The 13,180-nt window shown below is 37.4% G+C and overlaps 1 protein-coding gene across 1 annotated transcript in view; it reads right to left on the bottom strand.

Annotated features, from left to right (window-relative positions):
- The window catches only part of AQR (aquarius intron-binding spliceosomal factor), a 101,416-nt gene that overhangs the window by 36,631 nt on the left and 51,605 nt on the right, over positions 1 to 13,180 (bottom strand). Inside the window, exons 18-22 of the mRNA XM_045450108.1 lie at positions 10,981 to 11,159; positions 7,264 to 7,431; positions 5,802 to 5,971; positions 1,688 to 1,929; positions 79 to 225 (exon numbers count right to left, since the gene is read on the bottom strand). Coding sequence (XP_045306064.1) covers positions 79 to 225; positions 1,688 to 1,929; positions 5,802 to 5,971; positions 7,264 to 7,431; positions 10,981 to 11,159 — 906 coding nt within the window. The remainder of the gene's footprint in view (positions 1 to 78; positions 226 to 1,687; positions 1,930 to 5,801; positions 5,972 to 7,263; positions 7,432 to 10,980; positions 11,160 to 13,180) is intronic.

Genomic DNA, 13,180 nt, shown 5'->3' with positions numbered 1-13,180 from the left:
AGTGAATTTTTAAACATTATTATTACAAAATAGCAAACTATTATTCATTATTACAATTAACATAGATAGTAAAATTACCGTTTGGGTTGGTTATAAGGATAAGGCCCCCTATTGGGAATGACATGAGGTTCAACAATTAAGGTTTTTGCCTCTTCGGAGTCTTCATCTTCACCATCTGTATCTTTCCTTTTCTTTCCTTTTCCACTCCTTACTGGAAAGGTTATCCTACAAGACCAAAATGTTTGTTCATTTTTACAATTAACAATTTACCAAGCACCTACCTTGTGCATGACAGTGTATGGAGGATAATCAGATCAGAAGGAAACACTTATGGCTTAACGGAACTCACTATCTGTACACACATTCTGAAAAGAGCAGACATACAAGCACTAAAATGTGTGTTCATGGAGTTCAGATAAGAAAAAGTCAGCTGATAAGGGAGAATCAAAGAAGCAGCATTTACATACTTATGCCCATGCACTGTAAGTGCTTTACACATTGTCCCTCCTTAAATCAGAAAAGGCTTCATGGGAGGGATGGCATCAAAGATGAGTTTCAAAGAACTTAGACATATAAACATGGGAGAGAAGCTAGTCTAGGAAGAAGTAAGACTATATACAGGTTCAAGTACAAGTGGCCAGTTTTGCCAGAATGGATACAATACAGAAAACTAGACAGACAAGTTGGAGCCCTGTTATAACACTGTGGAATATCAAGCCTTTAAGGCAGATATACCAGTAAGGGTTAATACTTTCAATCTCAAAGTAAAAGCTTTAGCTTTCCATGGAAGACTGGGGGTGGAGAGGGGCATGTGGGGCAGAGTTCTTAGCTTTGGGTCAGGGATACCTCAGGAGGTGACTCTCCCTAGGCACCTGGGGAAATCAACAAATACCTTAAAATTAAACTAAAAAAAATAATTCTCTGTGTGCACCTTTCCACACAAGAGAATTCAGGGAAGAGTGAGGAGTTGCATCAGGTTCTTTGTTCCATTTCTAGTCACAATTTAAAACCAAAGCTCCTTTAACATTACATATAACTATATTGCGAATATTTAAATTTTGTGAGAGTAAGAAAGCTTAAAAGAAAAACAATTTTTCCCTAAAAAAACAAAAGAAAGTTCAATATCCCATGGGTATGTCCATTAATTAGGAAACATACCAGATTATGCATAATTTGCAAAGATATATTTTTTTTAATGTTTATTTATTTTGAGAGAGAGTGGGAGAGAAAAAGAGGGAACATACTGGCGTGAGTAGGGGAGAATCAGAGAGAGAATCCAAAGCAGGCTCCGCACTGTCAGCACAGATCCTGACACGGGGCTCCATCTCACAAACTGTGAGATCATGACCTAAGCTGAAATCAAGAGCCACACGCCCAACTGACTGAGCCACCCAGGCGCCCCATGTTTCTTCAGTCAAATGCTATAAATATGTTTATACAATACTCTTCAGACAACAAGCATTTACTGATCCCTTACTAGATGTGAGGCTACTTTTATTATGGGCTTAAAATAGTTGCTGTACTAAGAATGAGAAACAAGTCAAATAAAATAAATGTATCCCTGTCACTACATGGTGAAGGTAGAGTGCCCAAACAAAATCAAGACAATCAAAACGTTAGCTGCAGTCTGATGGCCTGAGGTTGGCTACCGAAAGCCTGAAAGGAATATATCCAGTGCTGACATTACCTGAAAGGCGGGATCTGCAGAGCTGGGTCATCCACAGTTACTTTGACATTATGACCAGGAAAGCTGCTTTTTAAATGGTCAATGGAAAGAAACGTGTCATTGAAATCAAGAGTGGCAATCTGATTGGGCATTTTTGAATAATGTGCACTACTTGGATCCCCATAACCTAAAATGATGTCATGCAGCCAGTCAGGTACCACGCAATCAGTATTCATCAGGTTCCGAATGGTCTCCAGCACAGCCTGTCAGTGAAAGGAGAGAAAAGAGTTGTGTCAAGAAGACATCCCAAACATTTGCACTTCAGTGGAATGCAGAGCCGGCTGCACTAATCCAGAATTCCCCAGTGTTTCAAGGCAAGAAGCTATTTTCTGCTGACAGGTGCTTGGCTAGACTGAATCAACAGCTATATTTTCAGCTGATACCATACACTGAGTTAAACAAAAGACCAAACTTAGCAAGAACAGTTTATCCGTTAGGAGTTCATTTAGACAGAATGTCATAAATGAGTTTACCACTTGACTCCTGCTGGACATAATGAAAATCTGATCAAGACTATACAACAGCAAGAAAACATTATAGAACAAACCCTTAAAGCGGACACTTCCTCCTGGAAACTCCTGGAGCTTTCTCCTCTTTATATTCCATAGTTCCTCAGTGCTAAGACAACACACAACCAGAAGCATATCAACATATGCCTCAATTGTGAAACATACCATAACTTAAATATATTAAAATTAACACTGTTAGAAGAAATAAGAAATAAAAAGCAGACAAATGGTAAAAATGAAATGTCAAAATTTCAAAATGGAAGAAACATTCTACAATAAAAAGTCATTATAGTAGTTAACATATACATGGTCAAGGCAAACTCTTAGACTTTCCAATAATTATTTTGACACAGCAATCTATCTCACATATGAAAGTCAGAAGGCTAGGCTATTAATTTCAAGGAAAAAAATAACCAAACCAACCATTTTTATATCATAAATGCTAAATACTCCAACAGGATAACAAAGTAACAGGATGGCATATATTAATCACACTCGCATCACATCACCTTGTTTTATTTTCTTGTACTAATCACTACCTGAAATTCTCTTTTCATGTATGTAGTTATCTGTTTGTCATCTGTCTAATCCCCACTAGAAATATCATTTCCATGAGAGCAGGGATCTAGGAAATTTGACCATGAGATGGGTAAAAACACTGGATGGACAGATGAATGAGTATGTTCACATAATGATGGATAAAATGAGAGCTCTACTCTCTAAGAAAATTAAAATTTTAGTAGGGAGATAAAATATGTTCTTAGCAATGACACAACACAGCAGAATATGGCAAATGGTAAAGAATATTACAAAATACAATGGGAACACAGTTCCGAGTAGGTGAGAGACGCAAGGAGGGGAGACTTTTGAACTTAGGCAAGGTTTCATGGAGGAAGGTGGCATTTCAATTTAGCTCAAAGTAAAGGATCTGTGAAGGAGCTTTGGTTTATTCCATCATTAATGGAAAGTCACAGAAATGTTTTGAGAAGCAGAGTGAAATGGTCAGCGGAAGCACATGAAAAACAGGTGACTGATGAGGAGAACAAAGGTAGGGCAGAGTAAGCTACGTAGTGCAACTATTCAGGCAAGAAATAAAATATCCAGGTCAGAACAGGCTGTATGGACTGGAAAAGAGAGAAGGAAATAAGGGATGCTGCCCAGGTATATAACAAAACACCAAACACACCAAAAGAGCATTCGTCCTTTCCCAAACACAGGTGGAGTTAATCACTGCCCATTTCTTGGATAGGAACCTGAATGCCTTTTGATCTTCCATGATACTTTCTGGTTGTTGTTGCAGTTTATTTTTTTTTTTTTAGTAATCTCTACACTCAATGTGGGGCTCAAACTCACGACCCTGAGATCAAGAGTCACGTGCTCTTTCAACTGAGCCAGGCAGGGGCTACTTCCATGGCACTTTTACCTGCATCCTTCTTATGACTTTTGGTACCTTTAAACACTTCAACTTAGTTATCTGTTTGTATTTTTTTTTTTTTAATTTTTTTTTTTTTCAACGTTTATTTATTTTTGGGACAGAGAGAGACAGAGCATGAACGGGAGAGGGGCAGAGAGAGAGGGAGACACAGAATCGGAAACAGGCTCCAGGCTCTGAGCCATCAGCCCAGAGCCCGACGCGGGGCTCGAACTCACGGACGGCGAGATCGTGACCTGGCTGAAGTCGGACGCTTAACCGACTGCGCCACCCAGGCGCCCCTGTTTGTATTTTTAACTTCCCTTATTGGTAGTCTACACTCTCTAAAAGTATAAGCTGTGTCTTACTCATCTTTACTGACTCCATATAACTCAGGACTATGCCAGACACACAGTGGGCATTAAATAAACCGGTCAAATGAATGAACACAAGGAACTTTTTTTCATTTTTAGTAGAGTCACTGAAATCCAGTCATTACTGAGAAAAAGAGACCCTGCCCTCATAGACCTGCATTCTAATGGTGAAGTCAGATAAATAACAAATATATAACCAGCAGGTACAATAAAAGCTGTGAGGAAAGATACAGATAATTGGATTAAGACTGACGAGAAGGGGGGATGCTACTTTCGGTGGGGGTTTCCCGAAAAAGCTCCCTCAGGAGGTAACATCTAAGCAGAGCTGCCCACACAAAGTGAGGGAGCGAAGCACGTAAATCCCTGGGAGGAAGACTGTGTTGGTAGAGGGAACACCATGTAAAAAAGGTATGGGTTATTGAAGAATAGCAAAAAGGTCAGTGAGGCTGGCATGGACTGAATCAGAGATAGGTGTTAGAAAATGATGTTGGGAGAGGTGGCCAGAGGACAGATAATGAAGGGGCCTCTTGGATTATGGTGGTAACTTTCTACTGTGATGGCAAACCATTAAAAAGAGCTGAACAGGGGTACCAGGGCATAATTTGCATTCGGTCGCTATGTGGAGAATAGCGTAAGGGGAGGGGCGGTCAAGAATGGAAGCAGGGATGTGAGAGATGAAGGTATCTTCGACGTGGCATCAGTGGAAGTGGTGAGCTAATCAAACTGACTCATGGACTGGATGTGCAGCGGGAGACAAAAAGAAATCAAGAGTACTTCCACTGTTTCTTCTTCAACAACAGGGCTAAATGGAGAATAGATTCCTTCATATGTGATGTCATTTTTATAATCATAAGAAAAGGAAAAAAAAAAAGATGATAAAGCGGTAACATAGAAGCACTGTTTTGGGGGAGAGAATGAAGAAAGGCACTTGTGCCGAAGCTAGCATTACCAAATGCTAAAAATCGTTCAATGTTTACGTTTTGTAATACACTTTCCAGTAATAAAGAATCTTCTTTTATCAAAACTCCTTGTCTCCATTAAGTTATGAAAGTAAAACTCTCCAGCCCCTAAACCTTTCTTTTCCTGCTAATGAGTAAACAATGAACATGTTTTATCACAGCAATTCAGAGCCCTGAGGTATCACATCTGTATTTGTAAAGTGATTTGGAAGTACACTTACTTTTGATTTAAAAAAGAACTCCCAGGGGCGCCTGGGTGGCGCAGTCGGTTAAGCATCCGACTTCAGCCAGGTCACGATCTCGCGGTCCGTGAGTTCGAGCCCCGAGTCGGGCTCTGGGCTGATGGCTCAGAGCCTGGAGCCTGTTTCCGATTCTGTGTCTCCCTCTCTGTCTGCCCCTCCCCCGTTCATGCTCTGTCTCTCTCTGTCCCAAAAGTAAATAAACGTTGAAAAAAAAAAAATTTAAAAAAAAAAAAAAAAAAAAAAAGAACTCCCAGTAAATACATAAACAAGCAGTTTCTTTACCTCATACTGGCCATACTGAGTATCTAATATACCAACAGCAAGGAAGGAGTCTGACCTGGCTTAATTTATATTTTAAATTTCTACACTCATCAAAAGACAACATAGATTTAGTAAATAAATTTTCTTAAGTTTTTATATTTAGTCTATAGGGAAAAATTTAAAAGAATTGTTTAGAATCAAAAGCAGTTGATCATTTTCTTAACGAATCATTTTTACCTCATAGTTATGTATTTACGTTTTAGAAGTTATTCAAATTAAACATAGTACTACTTTTAGTTACACACAGCTTAAAAATTACCTTAAAGTTATTTTCCTTTGGCTTTCTCCTCATTATGATATTGAAAGTTTCGTACACATCTTCTGCTCCATTTTGTATAGTATTGGTCATATCTTGTTGATACTGGTTTGGATCCAAAAACACTCTAAATGTCCTTGACTCTCCTCTAAGATTGGGTCTTGGCTCAGGTCCTAGACATTTTGAAAAGATTTGGTAAACGAAATACACACTTTTTAAGTATCAAAATAAGTCAGCAGTATTCCTTTTCTAGAAATGATGAGTAAACTGTCTAGAGTTAACTCCAGTCATTCCCCTGAGTAGATGCTAAGAAGCTGAAAATATTTCCTCCTTTCCTTAAATTCTTGCTATTTCTTTTCCCAGAATAGTCAAGTAATGTTTATGATGCAATGCCATGGACTGCAGTTGTCTATGTCCTCAAACAAAATAAGAGCCTTAGAAGTCAAACAACTTTGTCAGTCACTCATAGCTCCTACCACCGCTTTACTTGGCTGATCACTTTTGTCATCCACATACCATTCCTAATATCACCAGTGTGAAAGGAAATTTCCTTTCTTTTTGTCTTAGACCTCTAACTCCGGTCCTGATATGTGGCCTTATGTTTATTCCACCTTTCCCATTTTCTTTTATTCTAGTAATAAGATTAGTTTAATTATCAGTACTTTTGAGCAATGGTGCAATCTTAAAATCACAGGTGGCAGAGGTTAATTCTAGTTCTGAGAGAAGTTTAGTAAACAAATTGGAAAGTAAGCACTGGACACAGATACATATATAATCTAACAGCTGTACCAAGTCAAGACAACATAAGAAAGAATTTCAAAGAAAAATCAATGATAATCAATGAGAGAATTTCAAAGAAAAATCAATCTAAGAAATCAAAGAGCTGACTAACCCTTTGGTTAGTTTGGTAAGATGGTATTTCTAAATGGGTAATGTCTGCATCTTAGGTATGACAATTCTTTAGACAAGGCAGTTCTGTTTAGATGTTTAGCACCCCGAGCCCCCATCTGTCAAATGCCAATAGCTCACCCTCCCCAACCCTAGCCCGGTCATATGACAATATAAATAGCACCATACATTTCAAAATACAGGGTAGTATTAATCCCAACTGAGAGCCACTGCTACAATGAATCAAAAAAATAAAACTTAAAACACTAGGCAAATATGTCATAAGAGGTGTTTAGAGGTTTTAAAAAGCAATATTGCAAAGTATTACAAAAATTTTAAATAAAGGTAACTTCAAAAGATCCTGTCCTTTCCAATATCTAATAAAAAGTTTAGAAACCATACTATTATTTCTAAAACTGGGTAGTAGGTAACTTACACATATTTTATACATAATCCTTTTGTGATGACTTATTATGTAAAACAACTAAAAAATATTACTTAAGATGCAAAAAGGAAAAAAGGTGAAGAATTTTATCATTATGTACACACTCTCTTTTAAAAATATAGATCACCATACCGTCTTCAATGACACGCCCTTTATCATCTAGCATGCCCTGGATTTCACAGCCTCTGACATAAACCAGGCCAATCTGCTCAATAAAAGGTCTCCTCCGGTCAAACTTGGTACCATATGGTTTTGTGGGACGCACGGTAATTAAAAAACAGACATCATGCTTACGAAGACCTGGTAAAACATAAAGATGCTTTCACTTACTAGAATGTTCTTGTTTTCAGTCTTTTGTTGGCAAATTCTCATCCTCTTATCTTTGGAATAGAGATGTAAGAAACATTTAAAATACCAGATGCGATCGATGATTATATTTGCATTATAATATAATTACGGGTTTTTTCCTATCATCTTTAATACTCAATGTCTGACAGCAATAATTAAACGAAAATTTCTCTTTATATTAAAATTAGAAACTTTTATGCCATGAATACGTTACCGAATAAGCCCTCCAAGTCATGTCACAGCTCCAAAATTGGATGCTCGTCATCATTCTTATTTTTAACATTCTTAATAAGTAACCAAAAATATGGCTGGCATATAGTCCATCTATGTCATATTCAGCAGGTTTCTAACATCGGTTTAAACTATCCATCACTGCCATTCCAACAACAGTTTAACTGCACTACCCGAAAGAGGTCAATTCAAGAATAATTTAACAAGGCACAAAAGCATTGTTTATAGATACCATCCTGAGAACATGGTGAATATATAGTTTCGTTTGGCAAACACTTAACATTTTTAAAGGTAAATGTCAAGAAATAGGAAACTTGTGCCAAAGTCCATAGCTTCTTAATCATTACATCAAATACTAGACTCAACTGGATCCCCCGCTCTATTAAAAGTAGACACATGGGAACACAAGGGACACAAAATTAGATCTCATATCATGTAATGTCACACCACTTAATCTTCATTTCTTTCCTGATTCGTTCTGTTAGCCAATGTAGGACGTAAATGCAAACTTAAATGGTCTGCTTGCTTATAATCTTGGTAATAAGATCTACAACTAAATCAAATCAGCAATTTCAGTCAGTGCGTGGTTAACAGTACTGGGACCATTCTGGTTTGTTTTAATATGGAGTGGGGTTTACGTGTGCTAGAAACAATTCTGATTCTGATAATAACTTCATTGCTTATTTCCCAACAAATTCTATGTAAAGAAGCAGGAGAAGTGATGAGAAGGGGAACTATTCTACTATCTGAGTTGTACTGCCTTTAGGATTTCTGATCTGCACAACTCATTACAACTTCTAAGTCTTAGAGTCAAAGTGGCCCTGAGAAGTAATTAGGTCCGGGGCACCTGGGTGGCTCAGTCGGTTGAGCGTCTGACTTTGGCTCAGGTCATGATCTCATGGCTCTTGAGTTTGAGTCCGGTGTCGGGCTCTATGCTGACAGCTTGGAGCCTGGGAGCCTGCTTCGGATTCTGTGTCTCCATCTCTCTCTGCCCCTAACCCACTCGCATTCTGTCTCTGTCTCTCTCAAAAATAAACAAACATTAAAAAAAAAAAAAAAATTAAAAAACAAAAAGAAGTAATTAGGTCCCCGCCAATGTCACTTTTTGGCACCACTGATGGATGACCACCTATTCCCTGCTAAAGCAGATCATTTTACTGTGGGACATCTCATATCTACATAAAAAACAAACAAATCGGGGTGCCTGGGTGGCGCAGTCAGTTAAGCGTCCGATTTCAGCCAGGTCACGATCTCGCGGTCCGTGAGTTCGAGCCCTGCATCAGGCTCTGGGCTGATGGCTCAGAGCCTGGAGCCTGTTTCCGATTCTGTGTCTCCCTCTCTCTCTGCCCCTCCCCCGTTCATGCTCTGTCTCTCTCTGTCCCAAAAAAATAAAATAAACGTTGAAAATAAATAAATAAATAAATAAAAAACAAACAAACAAAAAACAACTTAGATAACAGCTCAACTATCTTTCTCCTTCAACCATCTGTATGTATCTACTCCGTCCTTGCTGTGCCCTCTAGAGCAGAATCCAGCATTCCTGTTTCATAATTCAGTTTCCTTAATTTTAAATGGGGTAATTAAGGGCCTGAGCTTCATACCTTTTTGAAGGAACAAGAAGAATGCTTTATATATTCAACTTAAACTCTTCAAAACTATCCTGTTCCTATAGGACAATATTCATTAGTACTTATAGAACTCCCCTCTGATTTTTTGCCTCCATTTTCTATTTAGTTAATCCATCTGTGATCAACACAGGGCCTGAATTTTGGCTCTGGCCTCCCAGGAAACACTTTTCTCCCCACCATGCCCCATAATAGGAAAATGAATATACTGTTCTATAGTACCCTACTGTTCCCTATCTTGTTCATCAAAATTGACCCATTAGATTTCTCATTCCATCAGAGGCCTGTGTTTAAAAGAATGAAAGAGAAAAAAAAAGACTATTTAACGTCCTTCTGATAGAAGCCTCCAAAGTAATAAAGGAAAGGAGTTTAGGTAACTGTGTAAAACAGTGTTTATTTTAATACCTCCTTAAGTGTCAAAGGTATTAAGTATAAAACCTTCTCCAGCAACTTAATGCCTTTCTTAAGGTTCAGCAACAATAAAGGTGTACATTATTCTAGATGTGTGATGCACTAGATTAGACTGGAACTCTTTTGAAGGATACAGGAGTCACAAAAACAATCTGTTACAACTATACCCACTACAGTGGCCATCTGTTAAGCATCTGGCCAGCTTTGCTGCTGAATTCCTTCAGAATTGCTGGATAAACATATCATATAGTCCCTAAGGTTATAAACAGCTATGTTGGGAGTAGTAATTTCTGAAAACTGATCCATTAAGGGACTATCCTTTTCCTTCTGGCATGCCAAGAAGGTGGATGGAGATGAAATCTGCCAGCTACTGTTTCTCACAACAGGACAGCAAGCAAGAGCTCTCATAGACAGCTGGGGGAAAAACATAAAAGTGCCACTTAAAAATTAGTTCACGTGCCATTTCTGGTACAGATGTTATCAATGTTTTAACTCTTTATTTGGCTTACTAACTACGAACATATTTGCCTCTACATAAAATTCACAGTGACACGGAACTCCTGTCCCTAAAATCTTGCCTAGGAAAGAGCAGGGGAAATAAGTCATTCAATTTCTCTGCATCTGTTATCTATCCTTGAATACATTTAATACCACTAATTCTTTATCTGACTTCCTCCCTTTGGTGCAAATAAACCATTATTTCTCTCTGAGTTGTTTTCCCAGATCCCCTTAGAACTGCTTTTGAGTTTGTCTAATTTTGATATTGTGTCTTTATTTTCCACCAACCATATGCATCCCTATTCTCTTCACTCTGGTTGCTTTATCTCTTAAAAATACCAATTTTCCATAATAACTCTGCATGTGTACAAGTTATACATGGGCTGTCCCCCCCCCCCCTTCTCTAGCAAACAGTAATATTTTAATTCTTTTTATACCAATCCTACAAATTCATAAATATCATCTTACTATATGTGACATTTAAAGAACTCTCATCTCAGCTTCGCAAACAGCAATTTTCAAAATACTGTGATATGCATGCTCTTTTATGCTTTTTATTAAAGTATTGAGACATTTAATGATTCTTATATGATCCTTGTTATTTTTACTACTAATGAATATAAAGACAATGTTTAGAAGGGTAATGTTTAGTACAAGTGTTTTGCCAATTTTCTAAGTGAAAATCTATAAACTAAAAAGGCAAAATGTAGCTTTACTTTTTGAAATAGAGAATTACCTTCCCATTCATCTTTGATATGATCTCTGACATTCAGATTGATGGTAACATCCGCACGAACTCGGGTTGGCCAGTTTTCACCTATGTTGGGCTTGGCAACCTCAACCACAGTGAAAGCGACAATAGGCTGGGCCATTCGTGCCCAGCCACCAAACACTACACCACCATACTCAGACTGCCTGAAAACAAAAGAAGTGCATGATTACTCAAACAAAAAAGGACTTTCCCCCAACTTTGGGACAAGTACAATTAGTAAGGAGGAATACATGTTTAGCTCCTAACTAAGCCCTGACATTAGTAACTCTTACTAATAAACTTAAAAACAAAAAAACAAAAAAAAACAAAAAACAAAAACCAAGTCCCAATATATAAGGAATATACTCAACAGTATGAATTGGCAAACATGGTCCAGTAAAGAAAGGGACAAAGGAGGAGTAGCCTACACACACCCAGGAAAAAAAGGTAACTATATACATAAGAGAAGAGCCATGTTGTCAAAGAATAATCTATTATAATAATAGAATAACCTAGATTATAATAATAATCTAGCATAGTTAGCTTTAGTTTATATTCTTATCCTCTTCCTCTTTTCATCAAGATAGTCACAACTATTTCCATTTTATGTATAGGTATTTCTATAAGCTGTTTTAGAACAAGCTAGAATTTTAAAAATTAAAACCAAACCAACAAATGATTAATATCTATGCAAATGCTTGCTTTAGGGCGTAATAGTTAAATCATTTAAAAGATGCTGCCATGAATTAGGGGTACAAATAAGCTAGTTGTAATAATCAGAATCAGTAATATTCAAATACCCATTATTTCTTCTTAGTCTAAGTAGTGCTTTAAATTTTACATTAAGTAGTATATCTGGGAAATCTGTAACAAATTCTGTAGCCACACTCCCAAACTGGAAAGCACTGCCAAAAATGACATGCTTACACAGATAAAGAAAAGCTATATTCCATTAAAGTCTTTGTGTTATAAGAAAAACCTACACATTTTGTAATATCAGAGAGTAAAACTAATTAAAAACAAATGTTCTGCATCCAGTGACTTGCTTAGTACAATTTCTAAAAGGTAATAACTATCACCTCCTCCATTTTTTACAATTTTACTACAGTATAAGTTTATACACCATAAAATTCATTCACTGTAAATGCACACATTTCAATGATTTTTGGTAAATTTGCAGGGTTGTGCATCCATCACCACAATGTAATTTGAGAACATTTCCATCCTATGTATAATAGATCCCTCTCATCTGACTACAGTCAATTCTGTTCCTATACCCAGGCAACCACTAATCTATTCTCCCCAACTTCTGCTTATAAAATCTACCTGCAACATGAAGCATTAAAGAGGACAGATTTCTGCCTGTATGTTGCTCAGTGGTTTTAGCAGCCTGAAAACATGATCATTAGAACCATGCACTGAGTAAAAATGCCTCTCTTCTCCACCTTCAGCACACACGAGCAGAGAGAAGTCTGGCCTCTTTTTAGATCTCATCTTTTTCTTTTAATGTTTATTTATTTTGAGATGGGGTGGCAAGAAAGGGGGACAGAGGATCCAAAGTGGGCTCTATACTGACAGCAGCGAGCACAATGCAGGGCTTGAACTCACAAATGCAAGAATCATGACCTGAGCGACAATCAAAAACTCAAACAAATGAGCCACCCAGGAGCCCCTAGATCTCATCATTTTTATGAAAATCTAGAAAAGTTTATTATCACAAGTTAAACTCTCAAAAATGATATTTTTCCTCCTTAGCAGAAAATAATGTAAGTTAAAAAAATTTCCTTTGTTAACAGACCAGAAGAACTCTAAGTATTTTTGGTTTATTTGACATTTAAGTAAAATATAAGTGAATTCTATTTGATAATCTGCTAATTAATAAATCCCTAGTTTGCAAAATGGCCAAAATTAGGTCCAGAATCTGAGCATATACACGCAAGGTAACCATAAACTGAAAGGAAGCTTCCGATCAAACACTCCCCCCGGGGTCCAAACAATAGGCAATAATTTCAGCAAAGCTGTGGGCAGGGATGATCAGCCAGTGAGTATACAAATCTCACAGTGCTAGCCTGCCTACTGACTCAACTGATTATTAAGTCAAAAATACTTTATGTTGTGTTTTATAGTCTCACCCAGAATAACTTTTCACATAATAATTAATTAAAAAATAGAAGTGTGTATGAAA

The sequence above is a fragment of the Leopardus geoffroyi genome, chromosome B3 (assembly GCF_018350155.1).
Source record: "Leopardus geoffroyi isolate Oge1 chromosome B3, O.geoffroyi_Oge1_pat1.0, whole genome shotgun sequence".
Lineage (NCBI taxonomy): Eukaryota > Metazoa > Chordata > Mammalia > Carnivora > Felidae > Leopardus > Leopardus geoffroyi.
The sequence above is the reverse complement of the archived record's forward strand: the minus strand, read 5'-3'. Positions and strand labels throughout refer to the sequence as shown.